Here is a 21,338-nt window from a genome sequence, read left to right on the forward strand (position 1 = left end):
AACCCATATTTGCACTACTGTGTATTTACCCAACAAATACAAAAACACTAATTCAAAGGGACACATGCATCCCTGAGTTTATTACAGCATTATTTACAATAGCCAAACTATGGAAGCAGTCCAAGTGTCCAAGGTGTAGTATATATACCTATATACAATGGAATATTATTCAGCCATAAGAAAGAATGAAATCTTGTCATTTGCAACGATGTGGATGGAACTAAAGAGTATTATGCTAAGTGAAACAAGTCAGTCAGACAAAGACAAATACCACATGATTTCAAACACATGCGGAATTTAAGAAACAAATGAGCAAAGAAAAAGAAAAAATAGTCAAACCACGATACAGACTCTTAAATACAGAGAACAGATGGTTATCAGAGGGGAGCGGGGGGCGGGGGGGGGGACACTTAAATAGGTGAAGGGTGAAATAGGTGAATACTCTTATGATGAGCTGTGAGTAATGTGTAGAATTGCTGAATCACTATATTTTATACCTGAAACTAATATAACACTGTATGTTAACTGTATTGGAATGAAAATTAAAAATCTAATAAAAATATTAAAGAACTGCATTGTCATTAAAAGAAAACCAAAGTGCTTTGACTAAGCAAGACCAATGAACATTGATCTTTCCTAGTATTTGCAATTTAGAGTAATCTGATGACACCAAGTGATTTGATTCATATTTGTCTCATTAAGTTGCTAACAATGAGCAAGTTTTATGGGCAGTTGCAGTAAGTCAGTAAATTGGTAGTTTAACCAAGGGTTTGTTGTTTGTTTTTTTTTTTTACAAAGACACATTGAAAAAAACTAGTACAATGTAAGCTCCTGCATTAGATTATATGGTCTTTGAGGGCAGGGACCTTACCTCTCTTGCTCTCTACCATATTCCTTCTCCCTAAAATAGTGCTCAGCACAAAGTATGTGCTCAGTAATGTGTGATGAATGAAACCAATGAATAGGTGTATCACAGATGTGCAAAGCTATAAAGGTTACACAAGTTCCTTGTTTCTTTGTCACTCACTGCATATTCTGTGCAAGAGAATTAGCTGTATGCTGTACATTGAATAAAAGAGAAGAGGATACATCAGTGACGAGTCTTTAAATGCTAGAACACGTTTCACATTTAGATTTCAAAGCATATCCCCCTGGTTTTCTTATTCTTGAGGCTTGTCATTGGTCTACCATAGTGTACCACTAACAAATTCAAGCCAAAAAATTCCCATCTACTGTTGAAGCTACTACTCTGGAAAGAAAACAAAAATCTTGCTAAACAACAGGGACATCTGCTGGTTAAAATGTAATGTTTTTATCCTTAAAATACTGCAACTAGGGGGATAAGGAGATTTGGGCAATAAAGTAACACCCAACCTTCTGTTAAAATAACCTCTTTGTGGGGCGCCTGGGTGGCGCAGTCGGTTAAGCGTCCGACTTCAGCCAGGTCACGATCTCGCGGTCCGTGAGTTCGAGCCCCGCGTCAGGCTCTGGGCTGATGGCTCGGAGCCTGGAGCCTGTTTCCGATTCTGTGTCTCCCTCTCTCTCTGCCCCTCCCCCGTTCATGCTCTGTCTCTCTCTGTCCCAAAAATAAATAAAATAACCTCTTTGCACTACAGGAATAATAAGTAGCATTTGTTTTATTCCAGAGTTATGTAAGTACTGACAGTATCTGAAAAACAAATGAGCTCTCCTGTAGTCAGTAACTATCGCCAAAGAAAAGAAATGACTAGCTTCCTGATCTCCTGGCTTAAGATACTTAATTATCTTTGATCTCAACAGACATTTAAGCGTCTATTAACTTAATGTGTCATACCATATGCTGGCAAACTGAAGCTATATGATAAGGCAGAGGTAGCAAATTGTCCAGCCACCTCTGGGCACATGCTGATTTCCAATCTTAGAGAAGTGGACTTAAACTGAATTAACGACTGTGAAAGAGACTGAGCTTACCCCCTTACCAACACTGTGCTCTTTCCCTTTTACAAACATCATGTAAGCCAGTTGCTTTCTGCAAATGCACTCTTTCCCATGTTAACTGAATAAATACTCTCCTACCTTTTATCCCCTACTATGGTGATTTCTTCTCTTCTTTCCAGTCTCTGTTCAAATGTCTTCTCAGAATGCCCTACTCTGAACACTCTATGGAAAGTTCGCTTTCAGAGCCTTCCGTTTCTGTCCTCAGAACTTATAAAAATTGGCAATTATTTATTGTCTTATTGTCCTTCTCTCCCCTATGACATACTGTAAAAGAATGGGTCCTTGAATCTGGGTTCAGACATTCTCCCAACCTTAGTAAAGTAACTGTTTTATTTTGCACACACAAAAAATTTCAAGGACAGAATGAAAACTTTTATCCTCACTTGCTGGCATTATCCAAAGCCTTAGTTCTCCATTTGCCTAACTGAAAGAGAAGCCAAATTTTGCTAACGTTCCATTAATAAGTCTCAGTAAAGATCTGTTACAAAAGAAAAAGTGAAGAAGGTATGAAGAGGTGGTGACTATGTTGAAAGATTAAAAGAATTTGGAGAGGGGCGCCTGGGTGGCTCAGTCGGTTAAGCGGCCGACTTCGGCTCAGGTCATGATTTCATGGTCCGTGGGTTCGAGCCCCGCGTCGGGCTCTGTGCTGAAAGCTCAGAGCCTGGAGCCTGTTTCGGATTCTGTGTCTCCCTCTCTCTGACCCTCCCCCATTCATGCTCTGTCTCTCTCTGTCTCAAACATAAATAAATGTTTAAAAAAAAAAAAAGAATGTGGAGATAAGACACTGTCACAAAATGGAAGAGGCAGGAAAAGGGTTATAAGATGGAGTGCCATGAGTCTCAGAGAAAAGCCTAGAGGAGAGAAGTGAGACAAAGTAGGACCTGGAAGAACTTGATGTATAGGCCTAACCAGGGACAGTTTGTTCATTCCCCTATTACCGTGGGATTCCCCATCAGATATCCAGAACTTTCCGAAGGCCTTCCAATGTAACCCATAAACTGTACTAACAGGACTCAGAAATGGTGTAGAAAGAAAATGAACTTCTCAATAATTGTAGTTTTCGTGTCCTTTGACAAAAGCCCTTGTAAAAACATCTCTTTCACACCATCCAAAACACAAGACAATTAATCATCAAACAACAGAAACTGCCTCTCAGTATTTTGAAACACTTTTTCATTAACATATCATCCTTTCATAAAAAGAATAATTTCATCAATATTCTATCACTGATAAGGTTCAGGAAAGTGTTATAAAAATATAGAGTCCAACAGAGTTAATCATAACTAGCAAATGTAGCAAATACCATAACTGTACTATAAATACTTTTATAATATAGTAAGTTCTATTTGGGATAGAATTATTTCTCATGATTTTTCTACAAAATATTTAGTTCCTAATTAGGCAAATCCTAGGATATTAAAAATCTCTTGCATCCCCTAAGTATACAGTGACTAAGTACTAAGGTGGAAATTACCTAGATGTGCAACTACAGAAAGCTACCCTAGACTTCAAATAACATTATGGATAATCCTTACAATGATTATGCGAGTTAAAGACATAATGGTGTTACTATAATAAATTTAATTTTATTATTTTTTCTTTATTTGTTACTAAAAAAAATTTAAGTGCACCCATTTCTTCCAACTTAAACCCATCACCTCTGGCAGCTATCAATTTGCTGTCTATATCAATGAGCTTGGGATTTGTTTTTTGGGGAGCGGGGCAGTTAATTTTCCACATACACTCATATGGTATTTGTCTTTCTCTGACTTATTTCACTTAGCACAATACCTTCACTTAGCATAATAATAGGTCCATCCGTGTTGTCACAAATGGCAAGATTTCATTTTTTATGGCTAATATTTCATTTTATATATACCACATCTTCTTTATCCATTCATCCATTGATGGACACTTAGATTGTTTCCATATCTTGGCTCTTATAAATAATGCTGCAATAAATATGTGGTGCATATATCTTTTTGAGGTAGTGTTTTCATTTTTTTTCAATAAATCCAGAAGTAGGATTTCTGGACTATATGGCTATTCTTTTTTTTTAATGTTTATTTATTTTTGAGAAAGAGAGTACATGTGCATGCGTGAGCAGGGGAGGGGCAGAGCAAAAGGGGGACAGAGAATCCAAAATGGGCTCTGCACTGACGGCAGTGAGCCCAACATGGAGCTTGAATTCACAAACCATGAGCTCATGACCTGAGTCAAAGTCAGATGCTCAACCAACTGAAGCATCCAGGTGCCCCCGGACCATATGGCTATTCTATTTTTAATTTTTTGAGGAACATCCATACTGTTTTCCATAATGGTTACACCAATTTACATCCCCACCAACAGCGTACAAGGGTTCTCTTCTCTCAGTGACCTCATCAATACTTCTCACTTTTTTGATAATAGCCATTCTAACAGGATACCTCTTTGTGGTTTTGGTTTGCATTTCCCTGATTAGTGGTGTTGAGCATCTTTTCATGTACCTGTTGGTCATCTGTATCTTCCTTGGAAAAATGTCTATTCAGATCTTCTGCCCATTTTTTAATCAGATTATTTTTTTGCTAGTGAATTGTATGAGTTCTTTACATATTTTGAACATCAGCCCCTTATCAGATATATGATTTGCAAATATTTTGTCCCACTCAATAGGTTGCCTTTTCATTTTGTTGATGGTTTCCTTTGCTGTGCAGAAGCTTTTGAGTTTGAGGTAGTCCTATTTGTTTTTGCTTTTGTTGCTTTTGATTTTGGTGTCACATTCAGAAAACCACTGCCAAGGCCTATGTCAGGGAGGTTATTGCGTGTCTCCTTTTAGGAGTTTTATGTTTTCAGGTGTGGTTCAAGTCTTTCATCCATTTTTTGGTTAATTTTTATATATGATGTTAGATAGTGGTCCCCATTTCATTCTTTCACAGGTGGTCGCCCAGTTTTCCCAATACCATCTACTGATGAGCCTGTCCTTTCATCATTATATATTCTTGGCTCCTCAGTCATAAATTAATTAACCACACATGCATGAGTCCATTTCTGGGCTATTTTGTTCCTTGGATCTATGGGTCAGGTTTTTTTTTTGGTTTTTTTTTTTTAACGTTTTATTTATTTTTGAGACAGAGAGAGACAGAGCATGAACGGGGGAGGGGCAGAGAGAGAGGGAGACACAGAATCGGAAACAAGCTCCAGGCTCCGAGCCATCAGCCCAGAGCCTGACGCGGGGCTCGAACTCACAGACCGCGAGATCGTGACCTGGCTGAAGTCGGACGCTTAACCGACTGCACCACCCAGGCGCCCCTATGGGTCAGTTTTTAACGCAAATACCACACTCTTTTAATTCATATAGCTTCGTAATACAGTTTGAAATCAGAGAGGATGATGTCTCCAGGTTTGTTCCTCTTTCTCAAGAATGCTTTGGTTATTTGGGGTCTTTTGTGGTTCCGTACAAATTTTAGTATTCTTTGTTCTCTTTCAGTGGGAAATGCCATTTGAATTTTTAAGGGGTTTTATTAAATCTGTATATTGCTTTGAGTAGTTCAGATACTTTAACTATATATATTTTTTAATGTTTATTTTTGAGAGACGGAGAGAGAGAGAGAGAGAGCGCGTGCACGAGTGGGGAAGGGGCAGAGAGAGAGGGAGACAGAGGATCTGAAGCAAGCTCTGCACTGACAGCAGGGAGCCTGATATGGGGCTCAAACCCATGAACCATGAGACCACAACCTGAGCTGAAAATCAAGAGTTGGACACTTAAGCACCCAGGCACCCCCACACTTTAACAATATTAATCTTTTCAACCCACGAGCACAGAATATCTTTCCATTTATTTGTCTTCACGTTCTTTCATTAATGTTTTGTAGTTTTCTTTTTTTTTTTTTTTTTAATTTTTTTTTCAACGTTTTTAATTTATTTTTGGGACAGAGAGAGACAGAGCATGAACGGGGGAGGGGCAGAGAGAGAGGGAGACACAGAATCAGAAACAGGCTCCAGGCTCCGAGCCGTCAGCCCAGAGCCTGACGCGGGGCTCGAACTCACGGACCGCGAGATCGTGACCTGGCCGAAGTCGGACGCTTAACCGACTGCGCCACCCAGGCGCCCCTGTTTTGTAGTTTTCAACACACAAATCTTTCACCTCCTTGTTTAAATTTAGTATTTTATTCTTTTTGATGCAGTTGTAAATGGGATTGTTTTCTTGGTTTCTCTTTCTGACAGTGTTATTAGTGTACAGAAAGGCAACCAACTTTTGTGTATTGATTTTGTATTTTGCAACTTTATTGAATTATGAATTCTAACAATTTTTTGATGGAGTCCAGGATTTTACATATAAAATGTCATGTCATTTGCTTATGACAGATTATGAGTTTTACTTCTTCTTTTCCAATTTGGATGCCTTTTATTTCCTTTTCTTGCCTAATTATTGCACCTAGGGCTTCCAATACTATGTTGAATAAAAGTGCTAAGACTGGGTATTCTGGTCTTGTTCATGATCTCACAGGAAAAACTTTCAGCTTTTCACTACTGGCTATGGTTAGGGGTGGGCTTGTCATATATGGCCTTTACTATATTGAGGTACATTCCTTCTATACCCATTTTGTTTTTAACACAAATGGATGTTGAATTTGCTTTTAAAATTATGTATTAAGGGGCACCTGAGTGGCTCAGTTGGTTAAGCATCTGACTTCAGCTCAGGTCATGATCTTGGGTTCTGTAAGTTCAAGCCCCATTGTCAGGCTCTGTGCTGACAGCTCAGAGGCTGGAGCCTGCTCTGGATTCTGTGTGTGTCTCTGTCTCAGCCCCTCCCCGACTTGCACTCTGTCTCTCTCTCTCTCTCTCAAAAAAAATATTAACATTTTAAAAAAATTATGTATTAAACTGGGGCACCTCAGTGGCTCATTCAGTTAAGCGTCTGACTCTTGATTTCAGCTCAGGTCATGATCCTGTGGTTTCATGAGTTTGAGCCTTGCATCAGCTCTGAGCACTAAGTGCTAACCGTATAGAGCCTGCTTGGGATTCTCCCTCTCCCCCTCTTTGTCCCTCCCCTGCTCGCACTCTCTCTCAAAAAAAAAAAAAATTATGTATTAAACTAATATTAAAATACATTTGTCCTCCCCAAGTAAATACCAATGGACGTTGTTAAACATAGTTATGAAAGAAACTCACCAAGAAAGGGAGAATTATGAGGATGGGCTTGACTTTTTCAGGGAATTAACAGTAGAGTGCAGCAGAGCGCAGGCTGCAAAATTTTGCAGAGGGCAATGGACAGCCAAACTATAATTTAGACACCACTCTGTTATGCCTTGCTGAAAAAGAATCCTATATGGTTATGCTTTATGAAAAATGTGGCTAATTAGGAACCACTTCCTCATAAATGTTAATGTCAATGATTTTACATATGTAATTATTATTTCATTAGAACTGCTCTGAGAGTAATTGCTTTTCTAATTCAGGGGTTTATTAGTTTCCGTTTTTAAGTGCTTTCTACACGTCAGGCTCTGTGCAAAGCATGCCTCCATTATTTGGGGCGGTAGATTTTATTATTCCCATTTTTTGAAGGCTAATGCAGCTGCGTGGTGAGGTACCATATCCACTACTAAGCAATAAAGCCAAGATGCACACTCAGGTCAACCTCCAACATCATTCCTCAACACTATTCAACCTCATGGTTTTGCCTATGTACTTATTTAGAAATTGAGTGATTTACGTCATAACCATAATGGAATGCAAAGTATCACATATTGGTAATAAAGTTAGATGTAATAAAACGCTGCTTCTGGCATTCATTTTTGAAAATTGGCCAAACATGTCCATCTTCCAGTTAAGACTCTGGAAACTGGTTGTAATTATTTGTTTTCATTATAAAAAGGCTGTTACCAAAGTGTACTTTGCAAACTGCAAAACTGTACGGTCTGAGCTGAGGCTTCAATTCTGACTCTACCATTTACTTATGTGCTGTGTGTCCCTTGACATTTTTTTCCTTTTTTTTTTTTTTTTGATTGTCTAAAAGAGGATTCATTTGTAATAACTGTACTAATGAATTTGGCACTTGTGAACATTAAATGAGTTTAAGACATGTAAAACATTTGACACGTAAGCACTCAAAAAATGCTGGCTCATGTTGTCCAAATCCAAAAGCTTATCTAGCCTTTTCATTCTTTCTTTTAAATAGATTTTTTTTTTTTTTAGACTAGTCTAAGATTCAGAGCAAAATTGAGACAAAGGTACAGACTTCCCGTATACCGCCTGCCCTACACATGCATAGTCTCCTCCCGTATTAACATCATCCACCAGCGTGGTACATTTGTTACAAATGATGAACCCAAAGTCCATAGTTCACATTAGGGTTCACAATAGGGTGTTTTACATTTTGTGGGGTATGATAAATGTAGAAGGACTTCTATCTACCATTATATCAAAGAGAATTGTTTCACTGCCTTCAATACCCTCTGCTCCATCTATTCCTCTCTCCAGCCCCAAACCTTGGCAACTGCTGATCTTTTGTACTGTCTCCAATTTTGCCCTTTCCAGAGTATCATCTAGTTTGAATCATACTGTATGTAACTTTTTTAGAATGACTTCACTTGGTTATATGCATTTAGGCTTCCTTCGTGTCTTTTCATAGCTTGATAGTTCATTGCTTTTTAGCATTGGATAATACTCTGCTGTACAGATGTAGCACAATTTATCCCTTCACATACTAAAGTACAACCCGGTTTCTTCCAAGTTTTGGCAATTATGAATAAAATTGCTATAAATATCTGCATGCAGGTTTTTACACAGACATAAGTTTTCAACTCGAGTAAATATCAAGGAGCAATTTGTTGGATCATATAGTAAGAATGTTTAGTTCTGTAAGAAACTGCCAAACTGTCTCTAAAAGTGACTGTAACCTTTTGCATTCCCACTAGCAATTAATGAGAGTTCCGTTTGTTGCACATCCTCACAAGAATTTGGTGTTGTCTGCGGATTTTTTTTTTTTTTAGTCATTCTAATAGGTGTATAAAAGTATCTCGTTGTCGTCCCTTTGTGAAACCCAGCATTTATGGCTGAGAAATTATTTTACTGTAAAGAATAGCATGGTAATGGGTACCACTGGTGAAAACTAAGTACATTTGGCTTAAAATCTAAATAATAAGTTTCTAAACCCGTGTCAGTGTGGTTTTTTATCCTCCTCCTCCATGTTTCTTTGATGAATTATTCTTTCCACAAAGTCTTTCAACTATACTTTGTAGTCAAAGGAAACCACAACTTTGTGGCAAAATCAAAACATGCTAAGATAATGGAAGGGGAGAAATTACTAAGTATTACTAATCTCATTAATTCCTTAGGACCAACTTAGTAGTACATATTCACGTTCTGCAGAGCCTTTATTTGACCTTTACGACTGATGCTGACTACATTCCCCTTGTGTCAATGTAGTGTGAGTCTACACAAAGCTGTTGGAATCAAGAACATCAGTCAAGTCTAACTTTTAATCTCCCTTCATGCCAATACAGAAAAAAAGACTACAACGTATTTAGTTTTATAAACAAGTAAAATGAGTTCGGAATCATACAGAGTTGTAACAGTTTCACACCACTACACCAAAAGATTTTCAACGCCTTAAAACTCTACAAACAAAATCTCTGCCAGGGTCTCATAGAGCTTCTAAAAGGCTGGTCTAGGGGCTTGGTCCGAGTATAGGTCCTTCCTAAAAGCTTCCCACTTACTCAAGAGCAGCTGGCTTAGAAAACCTACGCTTCAAGACGGACTGTGCATTATAGTAGCACCTCCCTTCGCTCACAAAGGATACATTTGACCAGAACAACATCACACGCCCAAAGAGGGTACACCTCACACCGAGCGCCTAGGGCAACGCAAACTAAGTGTGAAGGGCCACACAGAATTTCCAACTTTCTTTTGCATCTAGACACGGCATTCACTCCGTTCCACACCCGGCTGTCTCCGCTCTGAGCTCTGCGAATTTATGAAACTCGGCCAGCGGGGCGCCACTGCCACCAGAGCCAGAAAGACCCCAGTTACGCCAAAGAAAGATGGGCCTTCTTTACAGCATCAGCAGCGGAAATGTCAGTACCGAGGTTTCCCAGTAGGAAAAGAGAAGCTGCGGACCGCAAACGAACGTTACCCAGAACGGTACCGAAGCTCCAATTACCCGAGACCTTTTTTCGCGCTCCGACTTGGTCGGAAGTGACGCGAGCAGCCAACAGACACAGCAGTCCCGAGGGAGCGGAGCGCGGGAGGGGGAGCGTGCGGGGGCTGGGGGCGGGGCGCGGCCGTAGCTCCGTTTCCGGTGGCTTGTCGCGCTCGCTCACTCCAGCTGCAGCCACTCTTGCCCGTGGCTGCTTCCTCCATCCTGGTATTTTTTGGAGCCTCCATCCTGGTTCTTCCAAAGTGCCCGGACCCAAAACAGGAAGTAAGTGCGATGGAACCTTCAGGTCCCAACCGCCGCCAGGGCCGCTCCGCCCAGTGGAGCCTGTCCGGCCCCCTTGCTGCCATCCTGTTCCCGCCGGCCGGCGCAGGCTCTGGGCGCCCGGGCACCGCGGGCGGGGTCGGAGCTGGGCCTTCGTGACGCTGAAGCTGCCGTCCCCGCACGCTCAGGCCAGGGCCTCCCTCTCGGGGCCCGGCCCGCGGCAGTGGCTCGGGCTACTGAGTGGGGTAGCGAGCGGCCGCCGAGGCGCAGCAGCGATCCGGCGGGGGCGGAAAATGGCGGCGGCTTCGGAGGAGCTAAATGGCGCCGGGACCCCTGGGGGTGGGGTGGGCCGAGAGCTTCGGTAGAGAATTGGGCCCGAGAATGCAGAGAGTAAGGGAGCCTTAGATGCTTTCTCTTGGTGTTCCTTTTTTGTTTATTTCCTTTTCAGGCTTATGTAGTCCATTGAAGAGAGGTGGGCTTGAGAGAGTTGGGCGGGTCTTGTCCCCCCTCCCCCCTTTTTTTTTCTTTTACCTTGTTTGCGTCTTAGACTCTTCCATCTTTTGGGATTCATTCTAGCTCTGCTATTCAAGGCCCGTGCCGAGGGAATCGGGGTTGCTTGGCCATAATATGTCAGGCTCTTTTAAGAAGGAGGGGCAGGGACTAACTGCGAGTGAGAGTGCCCTAGTCCTGCCGAGAACAGTAAAATGCGTCTGCAAAGTAGTAATCGTCATATGTTGAGTTCTGAATGAGTTTTTAAATTTTTTAATCTTCTTGTCCTTAAAAATATACTTTGTTTTGACCCATTCTCCGGCATAGATACGACAGTAGAGGTGGCCAAGTGCCGTTCTATGCGGTTGAATGATACAGCATGTATTTTTATAATAAAAATATTCGGTGAAGTTAAGGGGAGGGTTACAATTACATGAAATATAAGTCAGGACTTATCTCTACTTTGCATGATTGAATTTGGAAATTCAAATGCAGTGTGTGGTTGCTTTCTCATAACTTGATTGATCGTCTGTGTTCCTTCTGACAGGCGAGGCAGGTTGTTGGGACATCCGATAAAATGCGTATTTTGTAGGGTGACTTTCGAATATGCAATGTTGTCAGCATAGAATATACCGTTTCGAAATTTTTGATCTTGTACTAATAATACTTTTATTTTTAATTCGTGAAAGACGATTAACCATTTATAGCGTTTAAGCTACAGTCTAAGAAAATATTCTTCCATTGTGTTGAAAGTTTTACAAACGGAAAATCTTTTTTTCTTTTTCAAAGGGTTTCATATTTTCCCATTAGGATTCTCTCTGTGAGATGGCTTTAAATTTGTTCCCAGCTTTTTGGTATCACTGTTTTCTGGTTTTTAGTAATTTGAGTAATTACCACCGCTGTAACATTTAAAGACTCTGGTGATAATATGCCGAAAACGTAGCGTTTTACTAAGAAGGTGTAGTGATAAGAGATGGTTTATTAGGCTCAGATACAGAAATTTAGTTAAGTTTTAGGAAAAAATTAAAATTAAATCTCTCAGCCTTAGGAAAAAATTGCCAGGGTGTAAAATTTGATGTGAGAGTTGTTTCATTCACCAGGGGCAAAAAAAACAGCTTGAATTTGTCAGGGGGAAAAATTACAGTTATGAAGAAAAATACATTTCATGTTTTGTGATAATTTTATCTCATTATTTTTACTTCCATATACTTATGTGCCACCAAAAAGCTAATTTTTTTTTTTTTTTTTTTTTTACTACTTTAGTTGATAGGCTCACACCAAAATATGCTTTTTGGGACTGATCTAGAATCTGCATTTTCTGCGTGAATCTCTTTAATTGATTGCAGTTGAGCTAGATGGTGGAGCCAAAATGCTATTGCCCTGTCTTCATCTACAGTTAATCAGTAAGTACTGGGCATTGCATTCTTGCTTAGAACTTTAAGTTCATACTTTGAGCAGTTAGATGAATAAATATATACTCTGTATTTCAGAATGTTGAGATTTTAAAAGTATTTTGAGAGGAAGCAATCACAAGAACATTTTGGAATTAGGATTCGATCTTTGGAAGCAGAGTGTGGCTGGAAAAGGATTACTGATAGAATTATATCAAAAGAAGACCTATCCTCTTGAGTCTTTTTTAAGTTCACTTTTCTTTACTGGCTTTTTCTTTTTCTTTTTCTTTAAAGATGGGGCAAGTTTATCTCCTTTCACCCTGAGGCAGTGAGAGAGAGAAGCCTATTTGTAAGGTTAGAAATGGCTAGTTACTGTTGAAATAAAAACAACAAAACTAGTCCTTCCCTTCCCCCACATAATGCCTTTCTTTTTATTCACCTCACTTATCTCTCCAACATCTACAGACCCTATAGTTTTTATTAACGTTGTAATAAATTTGTATGTCCTGACAGTAACCTCTCATTATTATAAGCAGTTGCTTTTGTCATGCTCCATTAAGTACATTGGCTTAAGTTAACACCTGTGAAGATGAATGCACTAATGTGAAACACGAGCATCCCTAGGGATTTACAACCTGGCACATAGATGTTAAAAATTTAGTGGGGCAGGGAAGTTGTTTAAAGTATTGAGGTCCTAGATCACACTGAACACACACTTTCATTTGTTGCGGGGACGTCAAAAGTTTCGAGTAGCAATGAAGTTTAGGAAGAGTTCTAATGTCTTAGAGGCTGCTTATTTAACAGGAGATGGTAATCTGTCTTCTTGGAATGGAGTTTTCTTTTTAATAGTCAATTTTCTCTTACTGCCCTAATCGTCACTTTTTTCCCCCATATAAAAGAATTGTTTTTGAATTGCTGTACCTTTAAATGCTTTGTAATTTCAGTTCCAAAGCTTTTTCTGTCCTCAAAGGATATGAAGTGACCTGAGAAAATGATAAACTGTGCCAAGTATGCTAAATGTACAGATATATTAAATGTTTGTGTGTGCTTTCGTATCATCGCCCCCTCTTTTTTTCATTTTGTGAAGAACATCCTTGTAATAGAAATCACAAATAGGTTTTGGTTTTGTTTTGATTCCATAAAGATAAATGATAAATAAAAGAAGGAACCTGTTTAACATGTCTGCTGCTTCAAGTTTGTGGGAAGATACTCCATTCCATGACTGAATCCCAGAAGCTGTCAGGAAAAGGCACACTGGAGAGCCCTTTATGAACAGTTTTTAATTTTATTTATTTACACGATCCCTTTTTTTTTAGCTGTCATTTTGGCTATGTACACTGTTGTCAGGCCATTCTTCCAGCAGTGGGTTGTGAACACTGATCTTTATTTACCATCATTTAAAGAGCTTCTAATGGTACCTTGCATGAAGTGCTCAGTTTTGAATGAATAAAATTTTTAAATGTAGCCAAATACATATTATAAGCTCTTAAATCATGCACTGGGTAAAAAATATTCTTTGTTTTTAATAAGCAACATTGTTGCCAGACCAGGTATGAAATGCTACACCTTGAAATGAACCATGTTGCCAAGAAATCTCTTAGACATTGTTTTCAATTGTTCGTAGTTAAAATCAAAGCGTGACTAAAGCCTATTAAAATAAACTCTACAAACAACTATTGATATGGCATACAGCTATATTTTGCCACTAAAACTCAGCTATTCGTGATCATTTGTTACCTTAGTCTAGTATGCTTTATGTTCATTTGTAGCTTTGCTTCTCAGACTTTTCCACAAAGTGTACAGAAAAGCAAATCCCCATGGGCCTGGAACAACAATCCGAAGCATTCAACCTCAAGTCCCTATTCCTATCTTGAATAAAATCAATATTCTGCAGCTTTCTATTCTGCCAGCCCGCTGTGTACACATGTTGAGGATACAAGCATTTGTTAATTATTCTCTTCCACTAAGACTTTCTAATTAGCAAAGAGGTTTATTCTTTCAGATTATTTTCAAACACATCTTTATTAAATATTACTAAGCAAATCCACTTATAAGCGTGTCCTAAGGCATTAGATATATGCAATGATCGGTATGTTGGTGGTCAGTATGAGGTCTTTATAATAGTATGACCTCAAAGAAAAATGTTCATTTATAGGATCATGGTTAGATAAACTTAGATACTAAGTACCCATTAAAAATGCTGTGGAAGAGTAAGTAGACATAGTGAAAAATACTACAAAAAAAAATAAGTGCAAAAAAAGTTCTAAAAGATGTGACAGTATGTTTGGAAGAACATCACAAAAACGTTACAGAGGAGGGGTTCCTGGGTGGCTCATTCAGTTAAGCGTCGACTCTTGCTTGATCTTGGCTCAGGTCATGATGTTGCAGTTCGTGGGCTCAAGCGCTGCATCAAGTTCAGCACTATCAGTGCAGGTTGGGATTCCCTCCCTCTCTGCTGCCACCCCCTGCCCCTTTGTCTCTCAAAATAAACTTAAAAATATATATATTTAAAAAAGAAATAACTGCAGGCTCAATCCCATACTGCTGCAGTAAATGTTGCAATAAAACAAGTCAAATGAGTTTTGGTTTCCCAGTGCATGTAAAAGTTCTGTTTATACTTTACGGTAGTTCATTTAAAAACGTGAATAGCATGTCAAAAAACTCAATATGTATACACATGCATTGTATGTATATTCAATGTGCCTATATTAAAAAATATCACCTGAGCTTTCAGCTAGTCTTAATCACTGATCACAGATGGCCACAGCCAGTATACAGTTCTTGGGAGCTTATAATGGGAGCTTAGGGGTGATGCCCCCCTGGGCAGTCAGAAATCCATGTATAACTTTTGACTCCCCCAAAACTAATAACCTACTCTTGCTGAGAAGACTTAATAATAACAGTCAATTAACACATTTTGTATGTTAAATATATCATGTATTCTTACAGTAGAGGAAAAACATGGCTAAGAAAATACATTTACAGTACTGTATTGTAAAAAAATCCACATATAAGTGGACACATTCAGTTCAAATATGTATTGTTCAAAGGTCAACTGTAATAATGAAAAAGTTGGAAATAGTTTGAGAATTACCAAAATGTGACACAGACCTAAGTGACCTGTTGGAAGTATAGTGTGGATAGGCTTGCTTAATGCAAGATTGCTATAAACCTTCAGTTTATAAAATAACTCCCTTTCTGTGAAGCGTGATAAAATGAGTTATACCTGTATGTAGATTCAGTTGATGAAAACACCAGTCTAAGATAATCCATTGAATAAGAACTTTCCATCAATACCAGAATGAAGTAGGACGAAGGATTCATTTCTTTGAATTCTGTGTTAAACAGTAGATCCAGAGTTGTTCTTTTGTTCTACGTTAAATAGGGTTCTCACTCATTGGGAGCTTTAGATGAAAAGAAATATATTTATTTAAATGCGAATATAAATGTTCCCTTATAAGCGTTTTGTACCACGATCTCTCTGGGTGATCTTTTTAAAAAGTACTTGCATGCCACCAACTTAAGCTTGTCTTCATAGGTCTAATCCTGTTTGTTGAATTCCAGCTTCCACCTGTCAACTTAATATCTTCATTTGAATGTCTTACAACTTTAATTATTCATACAAATAGTAATGCAAATACGTAATGAAATATATCTAAGTGCCCCCAAACTCAGCTGTTAAAGCCAGAAGCCTAGGAAACAGCTTGAGATAGTTCACTTTCTCTTAATCTCCATCATCTCTTCATTCAGCAGATCCTGTCAACACTACCTGCAAAATATATCCTTTTTCCAGCCTCCTTCCTTTGCTTTCATCTCTTCTGACTTACCTATCCATTCTCCATACTGCAGTCTAAGTGATCTTTTAAAAACGTAAATTATATTCCTCAACTGAAAATCGTCCAAGGATTTGTACAGCCTTGTGAGATCTGCCCCAGTCTTTATCTCCAATCTTCAGTTCAGCTGCTCTCCCTCTTTATGGAAAGCCTCTGTGATACCAGCTGTGGGGTTGTTTTTTTTTTTTTTTCCTGCAACAGGCCAAAGCGGTCCCACTTTAGGGACTTTGCCATTGCTAATCCGTTGGCTACCTTGCAGTTGCGTGCTGTAGTGATGTCTCCTCATCTTGCTGCTGAGGCAGTGGAAAGTAGCCTTTAAGGTACTGTTCAGTGTTGGTAGTATGATACTATTTCTGTAAAAAGAGTATGTGTAGGAAGAGTAGGAAGGGCTGTATTGACTTCTCAATGCATAAGATAAGTGTAAGGAAGCCTGAGAAATTGATGAGTTCACCTATACAGGGAGGGGGGCTGGATGACTGGGGAACTGGAACGGGAAGTAGACTAAACTGTATAACCCTCTTTATATTTTGAATTTTGAACCATGTAAATGTGTTACCTAATAAAAATAATTGAAGGTAAAACCAGGTCAGTTTCTTAAATATTAATAATATTTAAGATATTTAAGTTAGACCTTGTAGCTCTAACTATGGTGGGAAATGGGAGAGACCCCTGGAAAATGAGTCGAGAGCAAGATGGTAAAAAAATAAAAGTGACTACCATATCCCCAATGCCTAGAGAGCGCTTAACATGTAGATAGTAGACATGTGATAAATATTTGTTGATTGACCACATATGCTTGTTAATTTGCACAGCACCTTAGAACCATTTACTAGTCTCAAACATGAGTTGCTGAACTTTAAAAACCGGACCCAGATTTCTTATTTAAAGCTGGTACACCGCACACTGCATGGAATCACCTGTAATCAATACAGCTTGTCAAGAATGAAATACTGATTGCATCTAGCTAGCTGTTTCAGACTCCCTTTTTTCTTACACTGTTATCTCACTTTATCTCCATATTGCCTCAAATCTGCCTTTATTTTTTCTTAGAGTTTTGGATTAATTTGGGTCCTGAGATGACATTGATTAAAATGCTAAACCTGTGACTGTTTTGCACCTATCAAATGAAGTCTTGTGCTGTTTCTTGCTTTGTGCTTTCTTTTTAACAAAAGAACGGTTGCCAGGAATAGAGATTATACTTCCTTGGTTTGGATATAAATTTGAACAACATTTCTGGAAAACTGATGCAGGCAGGCCAGGTCAGAGGACTCAGAAGGGGTCCCACAGGACCAGCCAAAAGGGTTGTAAGCTTCACGCAGGATGGAGATCAGGCTCAAGCCAGCAAGAAGGGAGGACAGAGTTTAATGAAGATATTGGAGACAGCAGATACAGAGCATCTGGGAGACTCAGAAAGGAAAAGGAGCATGAGTCTCATCTTTGCTTGGGGGGGTCTGGAGTTTTTATTAAGGATAGTGGCCTGGTGTACATGTCCTCTCAGGCTTCCAGTAACTGATCAAACAAGGACGAGTGCTCAGGTGTCCTCCATAAGTCACTTATGCTCTGGAGCCAGGGTCTTTTGTCAAGGTGTTTGGAGTCAGTGGTCTTGGAGAACTTTCATGAGGACCTCACCTGGCCACTTCAAAATTGTTATCAGTTGTAGTGGAAGACGTCAAAGAAATAATTAACTCCTTGACCCTTACAAGGGGGACATATATTAAGGCATGTGTAAGGTGGGAGTGCAGGTATTGGCAAAAATAGAAGCAGGAAAACGAATAGAAACCAGCTCTTTTTCATAGGTCCTTTACAGTTTCCCTGTCTCAGTGTGACTTAAGAGTTCTAAATTTTGGGGCACCTGCATGGTTCACTCAGTTAAGCATCCGACTTGATTTTGGCTTAGGTCGTGAACTCACAGTTCAAGCCCCACATTGGGCTCCACTCTGTCAGTACAGATTCTCCCTCCCTCTGTCTGCCCCTCCCCTTGCTCATGCTCTGTCTCTCTCCCAAAATACATAAGTAAAATTTAAAAAATTTAAAAAGTTCTAAATTTTGTCATTTTCTTTCATGTAATAATTTCCATTAATGTTCAAGGAAATAGAGTATATAAATGTTCCAGTATGTTTTAAGGAAATGAAAAATTAGGAAAAACATAAATGTCCATCGATAGGGTCATTGTTAAATAATGTCATTTTTTTAATATGGTGTAAATTCTAAGTGATACAGAAAACTTCAGTTAGGTACCTAGCTTCAGTTAGGTTTCATCATACTGTTTAATGTGAATTAATTCTTAAAAAGCAAAATATAAGTTGCTTGTACTCTGTAGTGTATACACGTTTACAAACATACACAAAGAGAGTGAACTCTGCTTTTGGTAAGTTTATGGATTTTTTTTTAGAATTGAATTTCTCTATCTTCAGTATTACCACCTTTTAAAGAAAATTTAATGGATTCAGAAATAAGAAAAACATGAAATTTAATAGTTGACTGGAGTTGACCCTAGTAGGATCTCTACCTTTTCACTGCAGACTTATTTATGAGTAGCAATTCTCCAAATATAACCATCTTGGAGATGAGTTCTATTAGGACATTGCTAAAATGAAATGTTAATCATTAATTTTTGCTGAATCATTCCCTTGAATCTCGAATCCTGCTATACTTTTTGATTCTTTGGTTGAAGCTTTGGGATGATAATGAGGAGTTTATTGAAACAAACCTTTAAAAATCATTTCAGATTTTGTAAGTTTCACATTGCATTCAAGAGCTTGCTTGTAATTTACCTTTCTGGCTCAACTGTTGAGGGTTTCTTTTTTCCACAGATCTGTAGGCAGGTTTGATCACAGATAGGATACAGTTTGTAATGCTTTAGGATGAAATACGGTATTATGTGTAAAGAGGTGTTAGTAAATTGTTACAAAGAAAAAATACAGTTACTAGTAACATTTGTGGCACTCTACATCTTGGGTCATGTTGCACATACCTTGGTCTACAGTTCATTGAACTAGTAGCATAGTTTAACCTATTTTTTCTGAGACTGTTTGCCTGTTGAGGCTGAGAAACTGCCTCTAAATGAACTTAATAGGTACAGATCTCATCATTTCTGCCTTTCACTGGGGAATACTTTTAGAGGCTGAGTTCTAAAAGGTCTGTTTAGAAAAGAATTCTGGTTTTTGTCATTCTTTTTCTAGTTAAGACATCACAGAGGATTGAGGCTAGAGTGTCCTGGGCATACGGCTAGCACACAGTTGTTTGTTCTTATTAAGCCTTATTGTGTAATGCTGTTACTTTTTCAGAGTGTTGCAGAGGTAGGAATATGGGCGAGAAGCAATCTGGATAACATGAAAGTGATGCTGGTGTCTAAGGGAAGGCGACTTGATTCTGTGGGAAGGGCTATACCTGATCCATCTATTTTCTAGGTAAGCCTGCCTTTATTCCAAGGATGTCACCTTGTGTTTTGCAAATTTTGGTTATAACTAGATTGTGATTTCTATTTATCTTGAATTTGGGACCTGTCGTCTTTTATTATTGCAAAATGATGTCCTTTTAAGGCAGTGATTTGTATAGTAAAACCTGAACGAATCACTGGGTCTTCACCCTGTAAATATCAATAGATCTTAAGTTTTTCTGGCAAGCGAAAATGTACTTAAATAAATGGTAAATATATGAGCAGACTAATATGTTGTGTATAGGAACCAAATAAATACTGAGTGAGTAGTACACATTAAGCCTTATGGCCTCTTGTTTAGTTGGTAAAAAGTATGTGGACAAGAACAAAATTGAGTATTAAGGGAAAAACTTCATTGAACATTATAAGGTTAACTGGAATACTTCAGCCAGGCCCTTGATTTTAATTCAATACATTTCCTTCCGTTAGCCATGAGGTATTATACTGTGAGACTCTGATCATTCAGTCTGTCTGAACAAGAGGAAAATGATATATGTGTAAAATAGCAGGTGAAGGCCCTCTAAACAAAATCAGTTCTCTATTTCAAAAGAAGGCCTTGCACTATATCCATTTAAAAAGCAATTTGGTCAATGATGAATGTACGTACTTGTTTAATATTATGAGGGTGGGAAAATGATGAGAATGATTTTTTAGTGTTCTTAGTTTCAGCTAATAATAGAGCTTACATACTTGTAAAAAGTGTTTTGGAGAAGTAATTCTTAGATTTATCGATGCTTTCTAAGATAAAAGGTTTAATCCATCTTCTGAAAGAATCAGAAGTTAAACACCTATTTGAATGTATCAAAGTTGCCAGTAAATAAAAAGTGGTGAGAGTTTTACTGATAAGACCTCATATTTTATTGATGAAACAACTTGGAACAGAGTCTTTTTCATTGGATGTGGTAAAAACAAGTCTTTTTAAAAACTAAATGCTATGGGGGCTCAGTCAGTTAAGTGTCTGACTCTTGATTTTGGCTCAGGTCATGATCTCATGGTTTGTGAGAGCCAGCCCCACGTGGGGCTCTGCGCTGACAGCCTGGAGCCTGCTTGGGATTCTCTATCTTCCCCCACCTCAAAATAAATAAACATTAAAAAAATGCTGTAGGTTTTTAATTAGAGAAGCAGATTCTTGCAGACTATTACATTTTATTCTGAATCACGGATATAACCTTTTGAAAAATTTCAAGTCTGTACTGCCATTGGAATTTCACATAAAGAGCACTGTATAGCACGTATAAATTGTGAGGGTTTTTTTATGGGGAGGTGGGGGAAGTTGGGGGCTACTTTATGTTCATATTTGGGAGTAATTTTTTAAATCTGAAATCTATTATGTAGATTTGAGTATGAGCACAGTTGAAGAGGATTCTGACACAGTAACAGTAGAAACTGTGAACTCTGTGACTTTGACTCAGGACACAGACGGGAACCTCATTCTTCATTGCCCTCAGAATGGTAGGAAAACTTGCTGACATGTAATTATGGATCTTTCTGGATTTCTGGATTTCACATTCCCTTTGATCGTTATTACCCTGATTGAGAGTTTGGGCTAGGATAATAGAAATGGGAGTTCTCTTTTTGGCTTATGAATTAATCTTAATTTATATTTTTATGTTTTTAAAATATACCTTTATATTTTTTTAATTTGCCATAAATTTTAACTTTTTTGACTTTCGTAGCTACTTTATAAATAAGTAGAATGAATTGGGCCTCCAAAGATGATGGATTAACTGTAATTAACACTTTCTCTTTGATATCATTTGGTGCCGGCAATGTACATAGCACGTTAAAAAATGTAAAAGCAATCCTGTCAA

The 21,338-nt window shown here is 38.5% G+C and overlaps 2 protein-coding genes across 6 annotated transcripts in view; one reads left to right on the forward strand and one right to left on the reverse strand.

Annotated features, from left to right (window-relative positions):
- Positions 1–10,932, reverse strand: part of LOC125930414 (uncharacterized) — a 17,895-nt gene extending 6,963 nt beyond the window's left edge. The window contains exons 1-3 of the mRNA XM_049642271.1: positions 10,907–10,932; positions 10,572–10,731; positions 10,040–10,487 (exon numbers count right to left, since the gene is read on the reverse strand). Of these exons, the coding sequence (XP_049498228.1) occupies positions 10,040–10,487; positions 10,572–10,731; positions 10,907–10,932 (634 nt within the window). The remainder of the gene's footprint in view (positions 1–10,039; positions 10,488–10,571; positions 10,732–10,906) is intronic.
- The window catches only part of DMTF1 (cyclin D binding myb like transcription factor 1), a 45,864-nt gene continuing 34,311 nt past the window's right edge, over positions 9,786–21,338 (forward strand). For 2 of the 5 annotated variants that reach the window (XM_049641383.1, XM_049641384.1), the window contains exons 1-3: positions 10,288–10,378; positions 19,376–19,498; positions 20,863–20,979. In XM_049641383.1, the coding sequence (XP_049497340.1) occupies positions 20,871–20,979 (109 nt within the window). In that variant the 5' untranslated portion in view covers positions 10,288–10,378; positions 19,376–19,498; positions 20,863–20,870. Of the gene's footprint in view, positions 10,099–10,287; positions 10,379–10,446; positions 10,766–12,127; positions 12,268–19,375; positions 19,499–20,862; positions 20,980–21,338 lie in introns of those variants that run through there. The other 3 variants (XM_049641381.1, XM_049641380.1, XM_049641382.1) reach the window with 3 other exon arrangements.

This window comes from Panthera uncia, chromosome A2 (genome assembly GCF_023721935.1).
Source record: "Panthera uncia isolate 11264 chromosome A2, Puncia_PCG_1.0, whole genome shotgun sequence".
Classification (NCBI taxonomy): domain Eukaryota; kingdom Metazoa; phylum Chordata; class Mammalia; order Carnivora; family Felidae; genus Panthera; species Panthera uncia.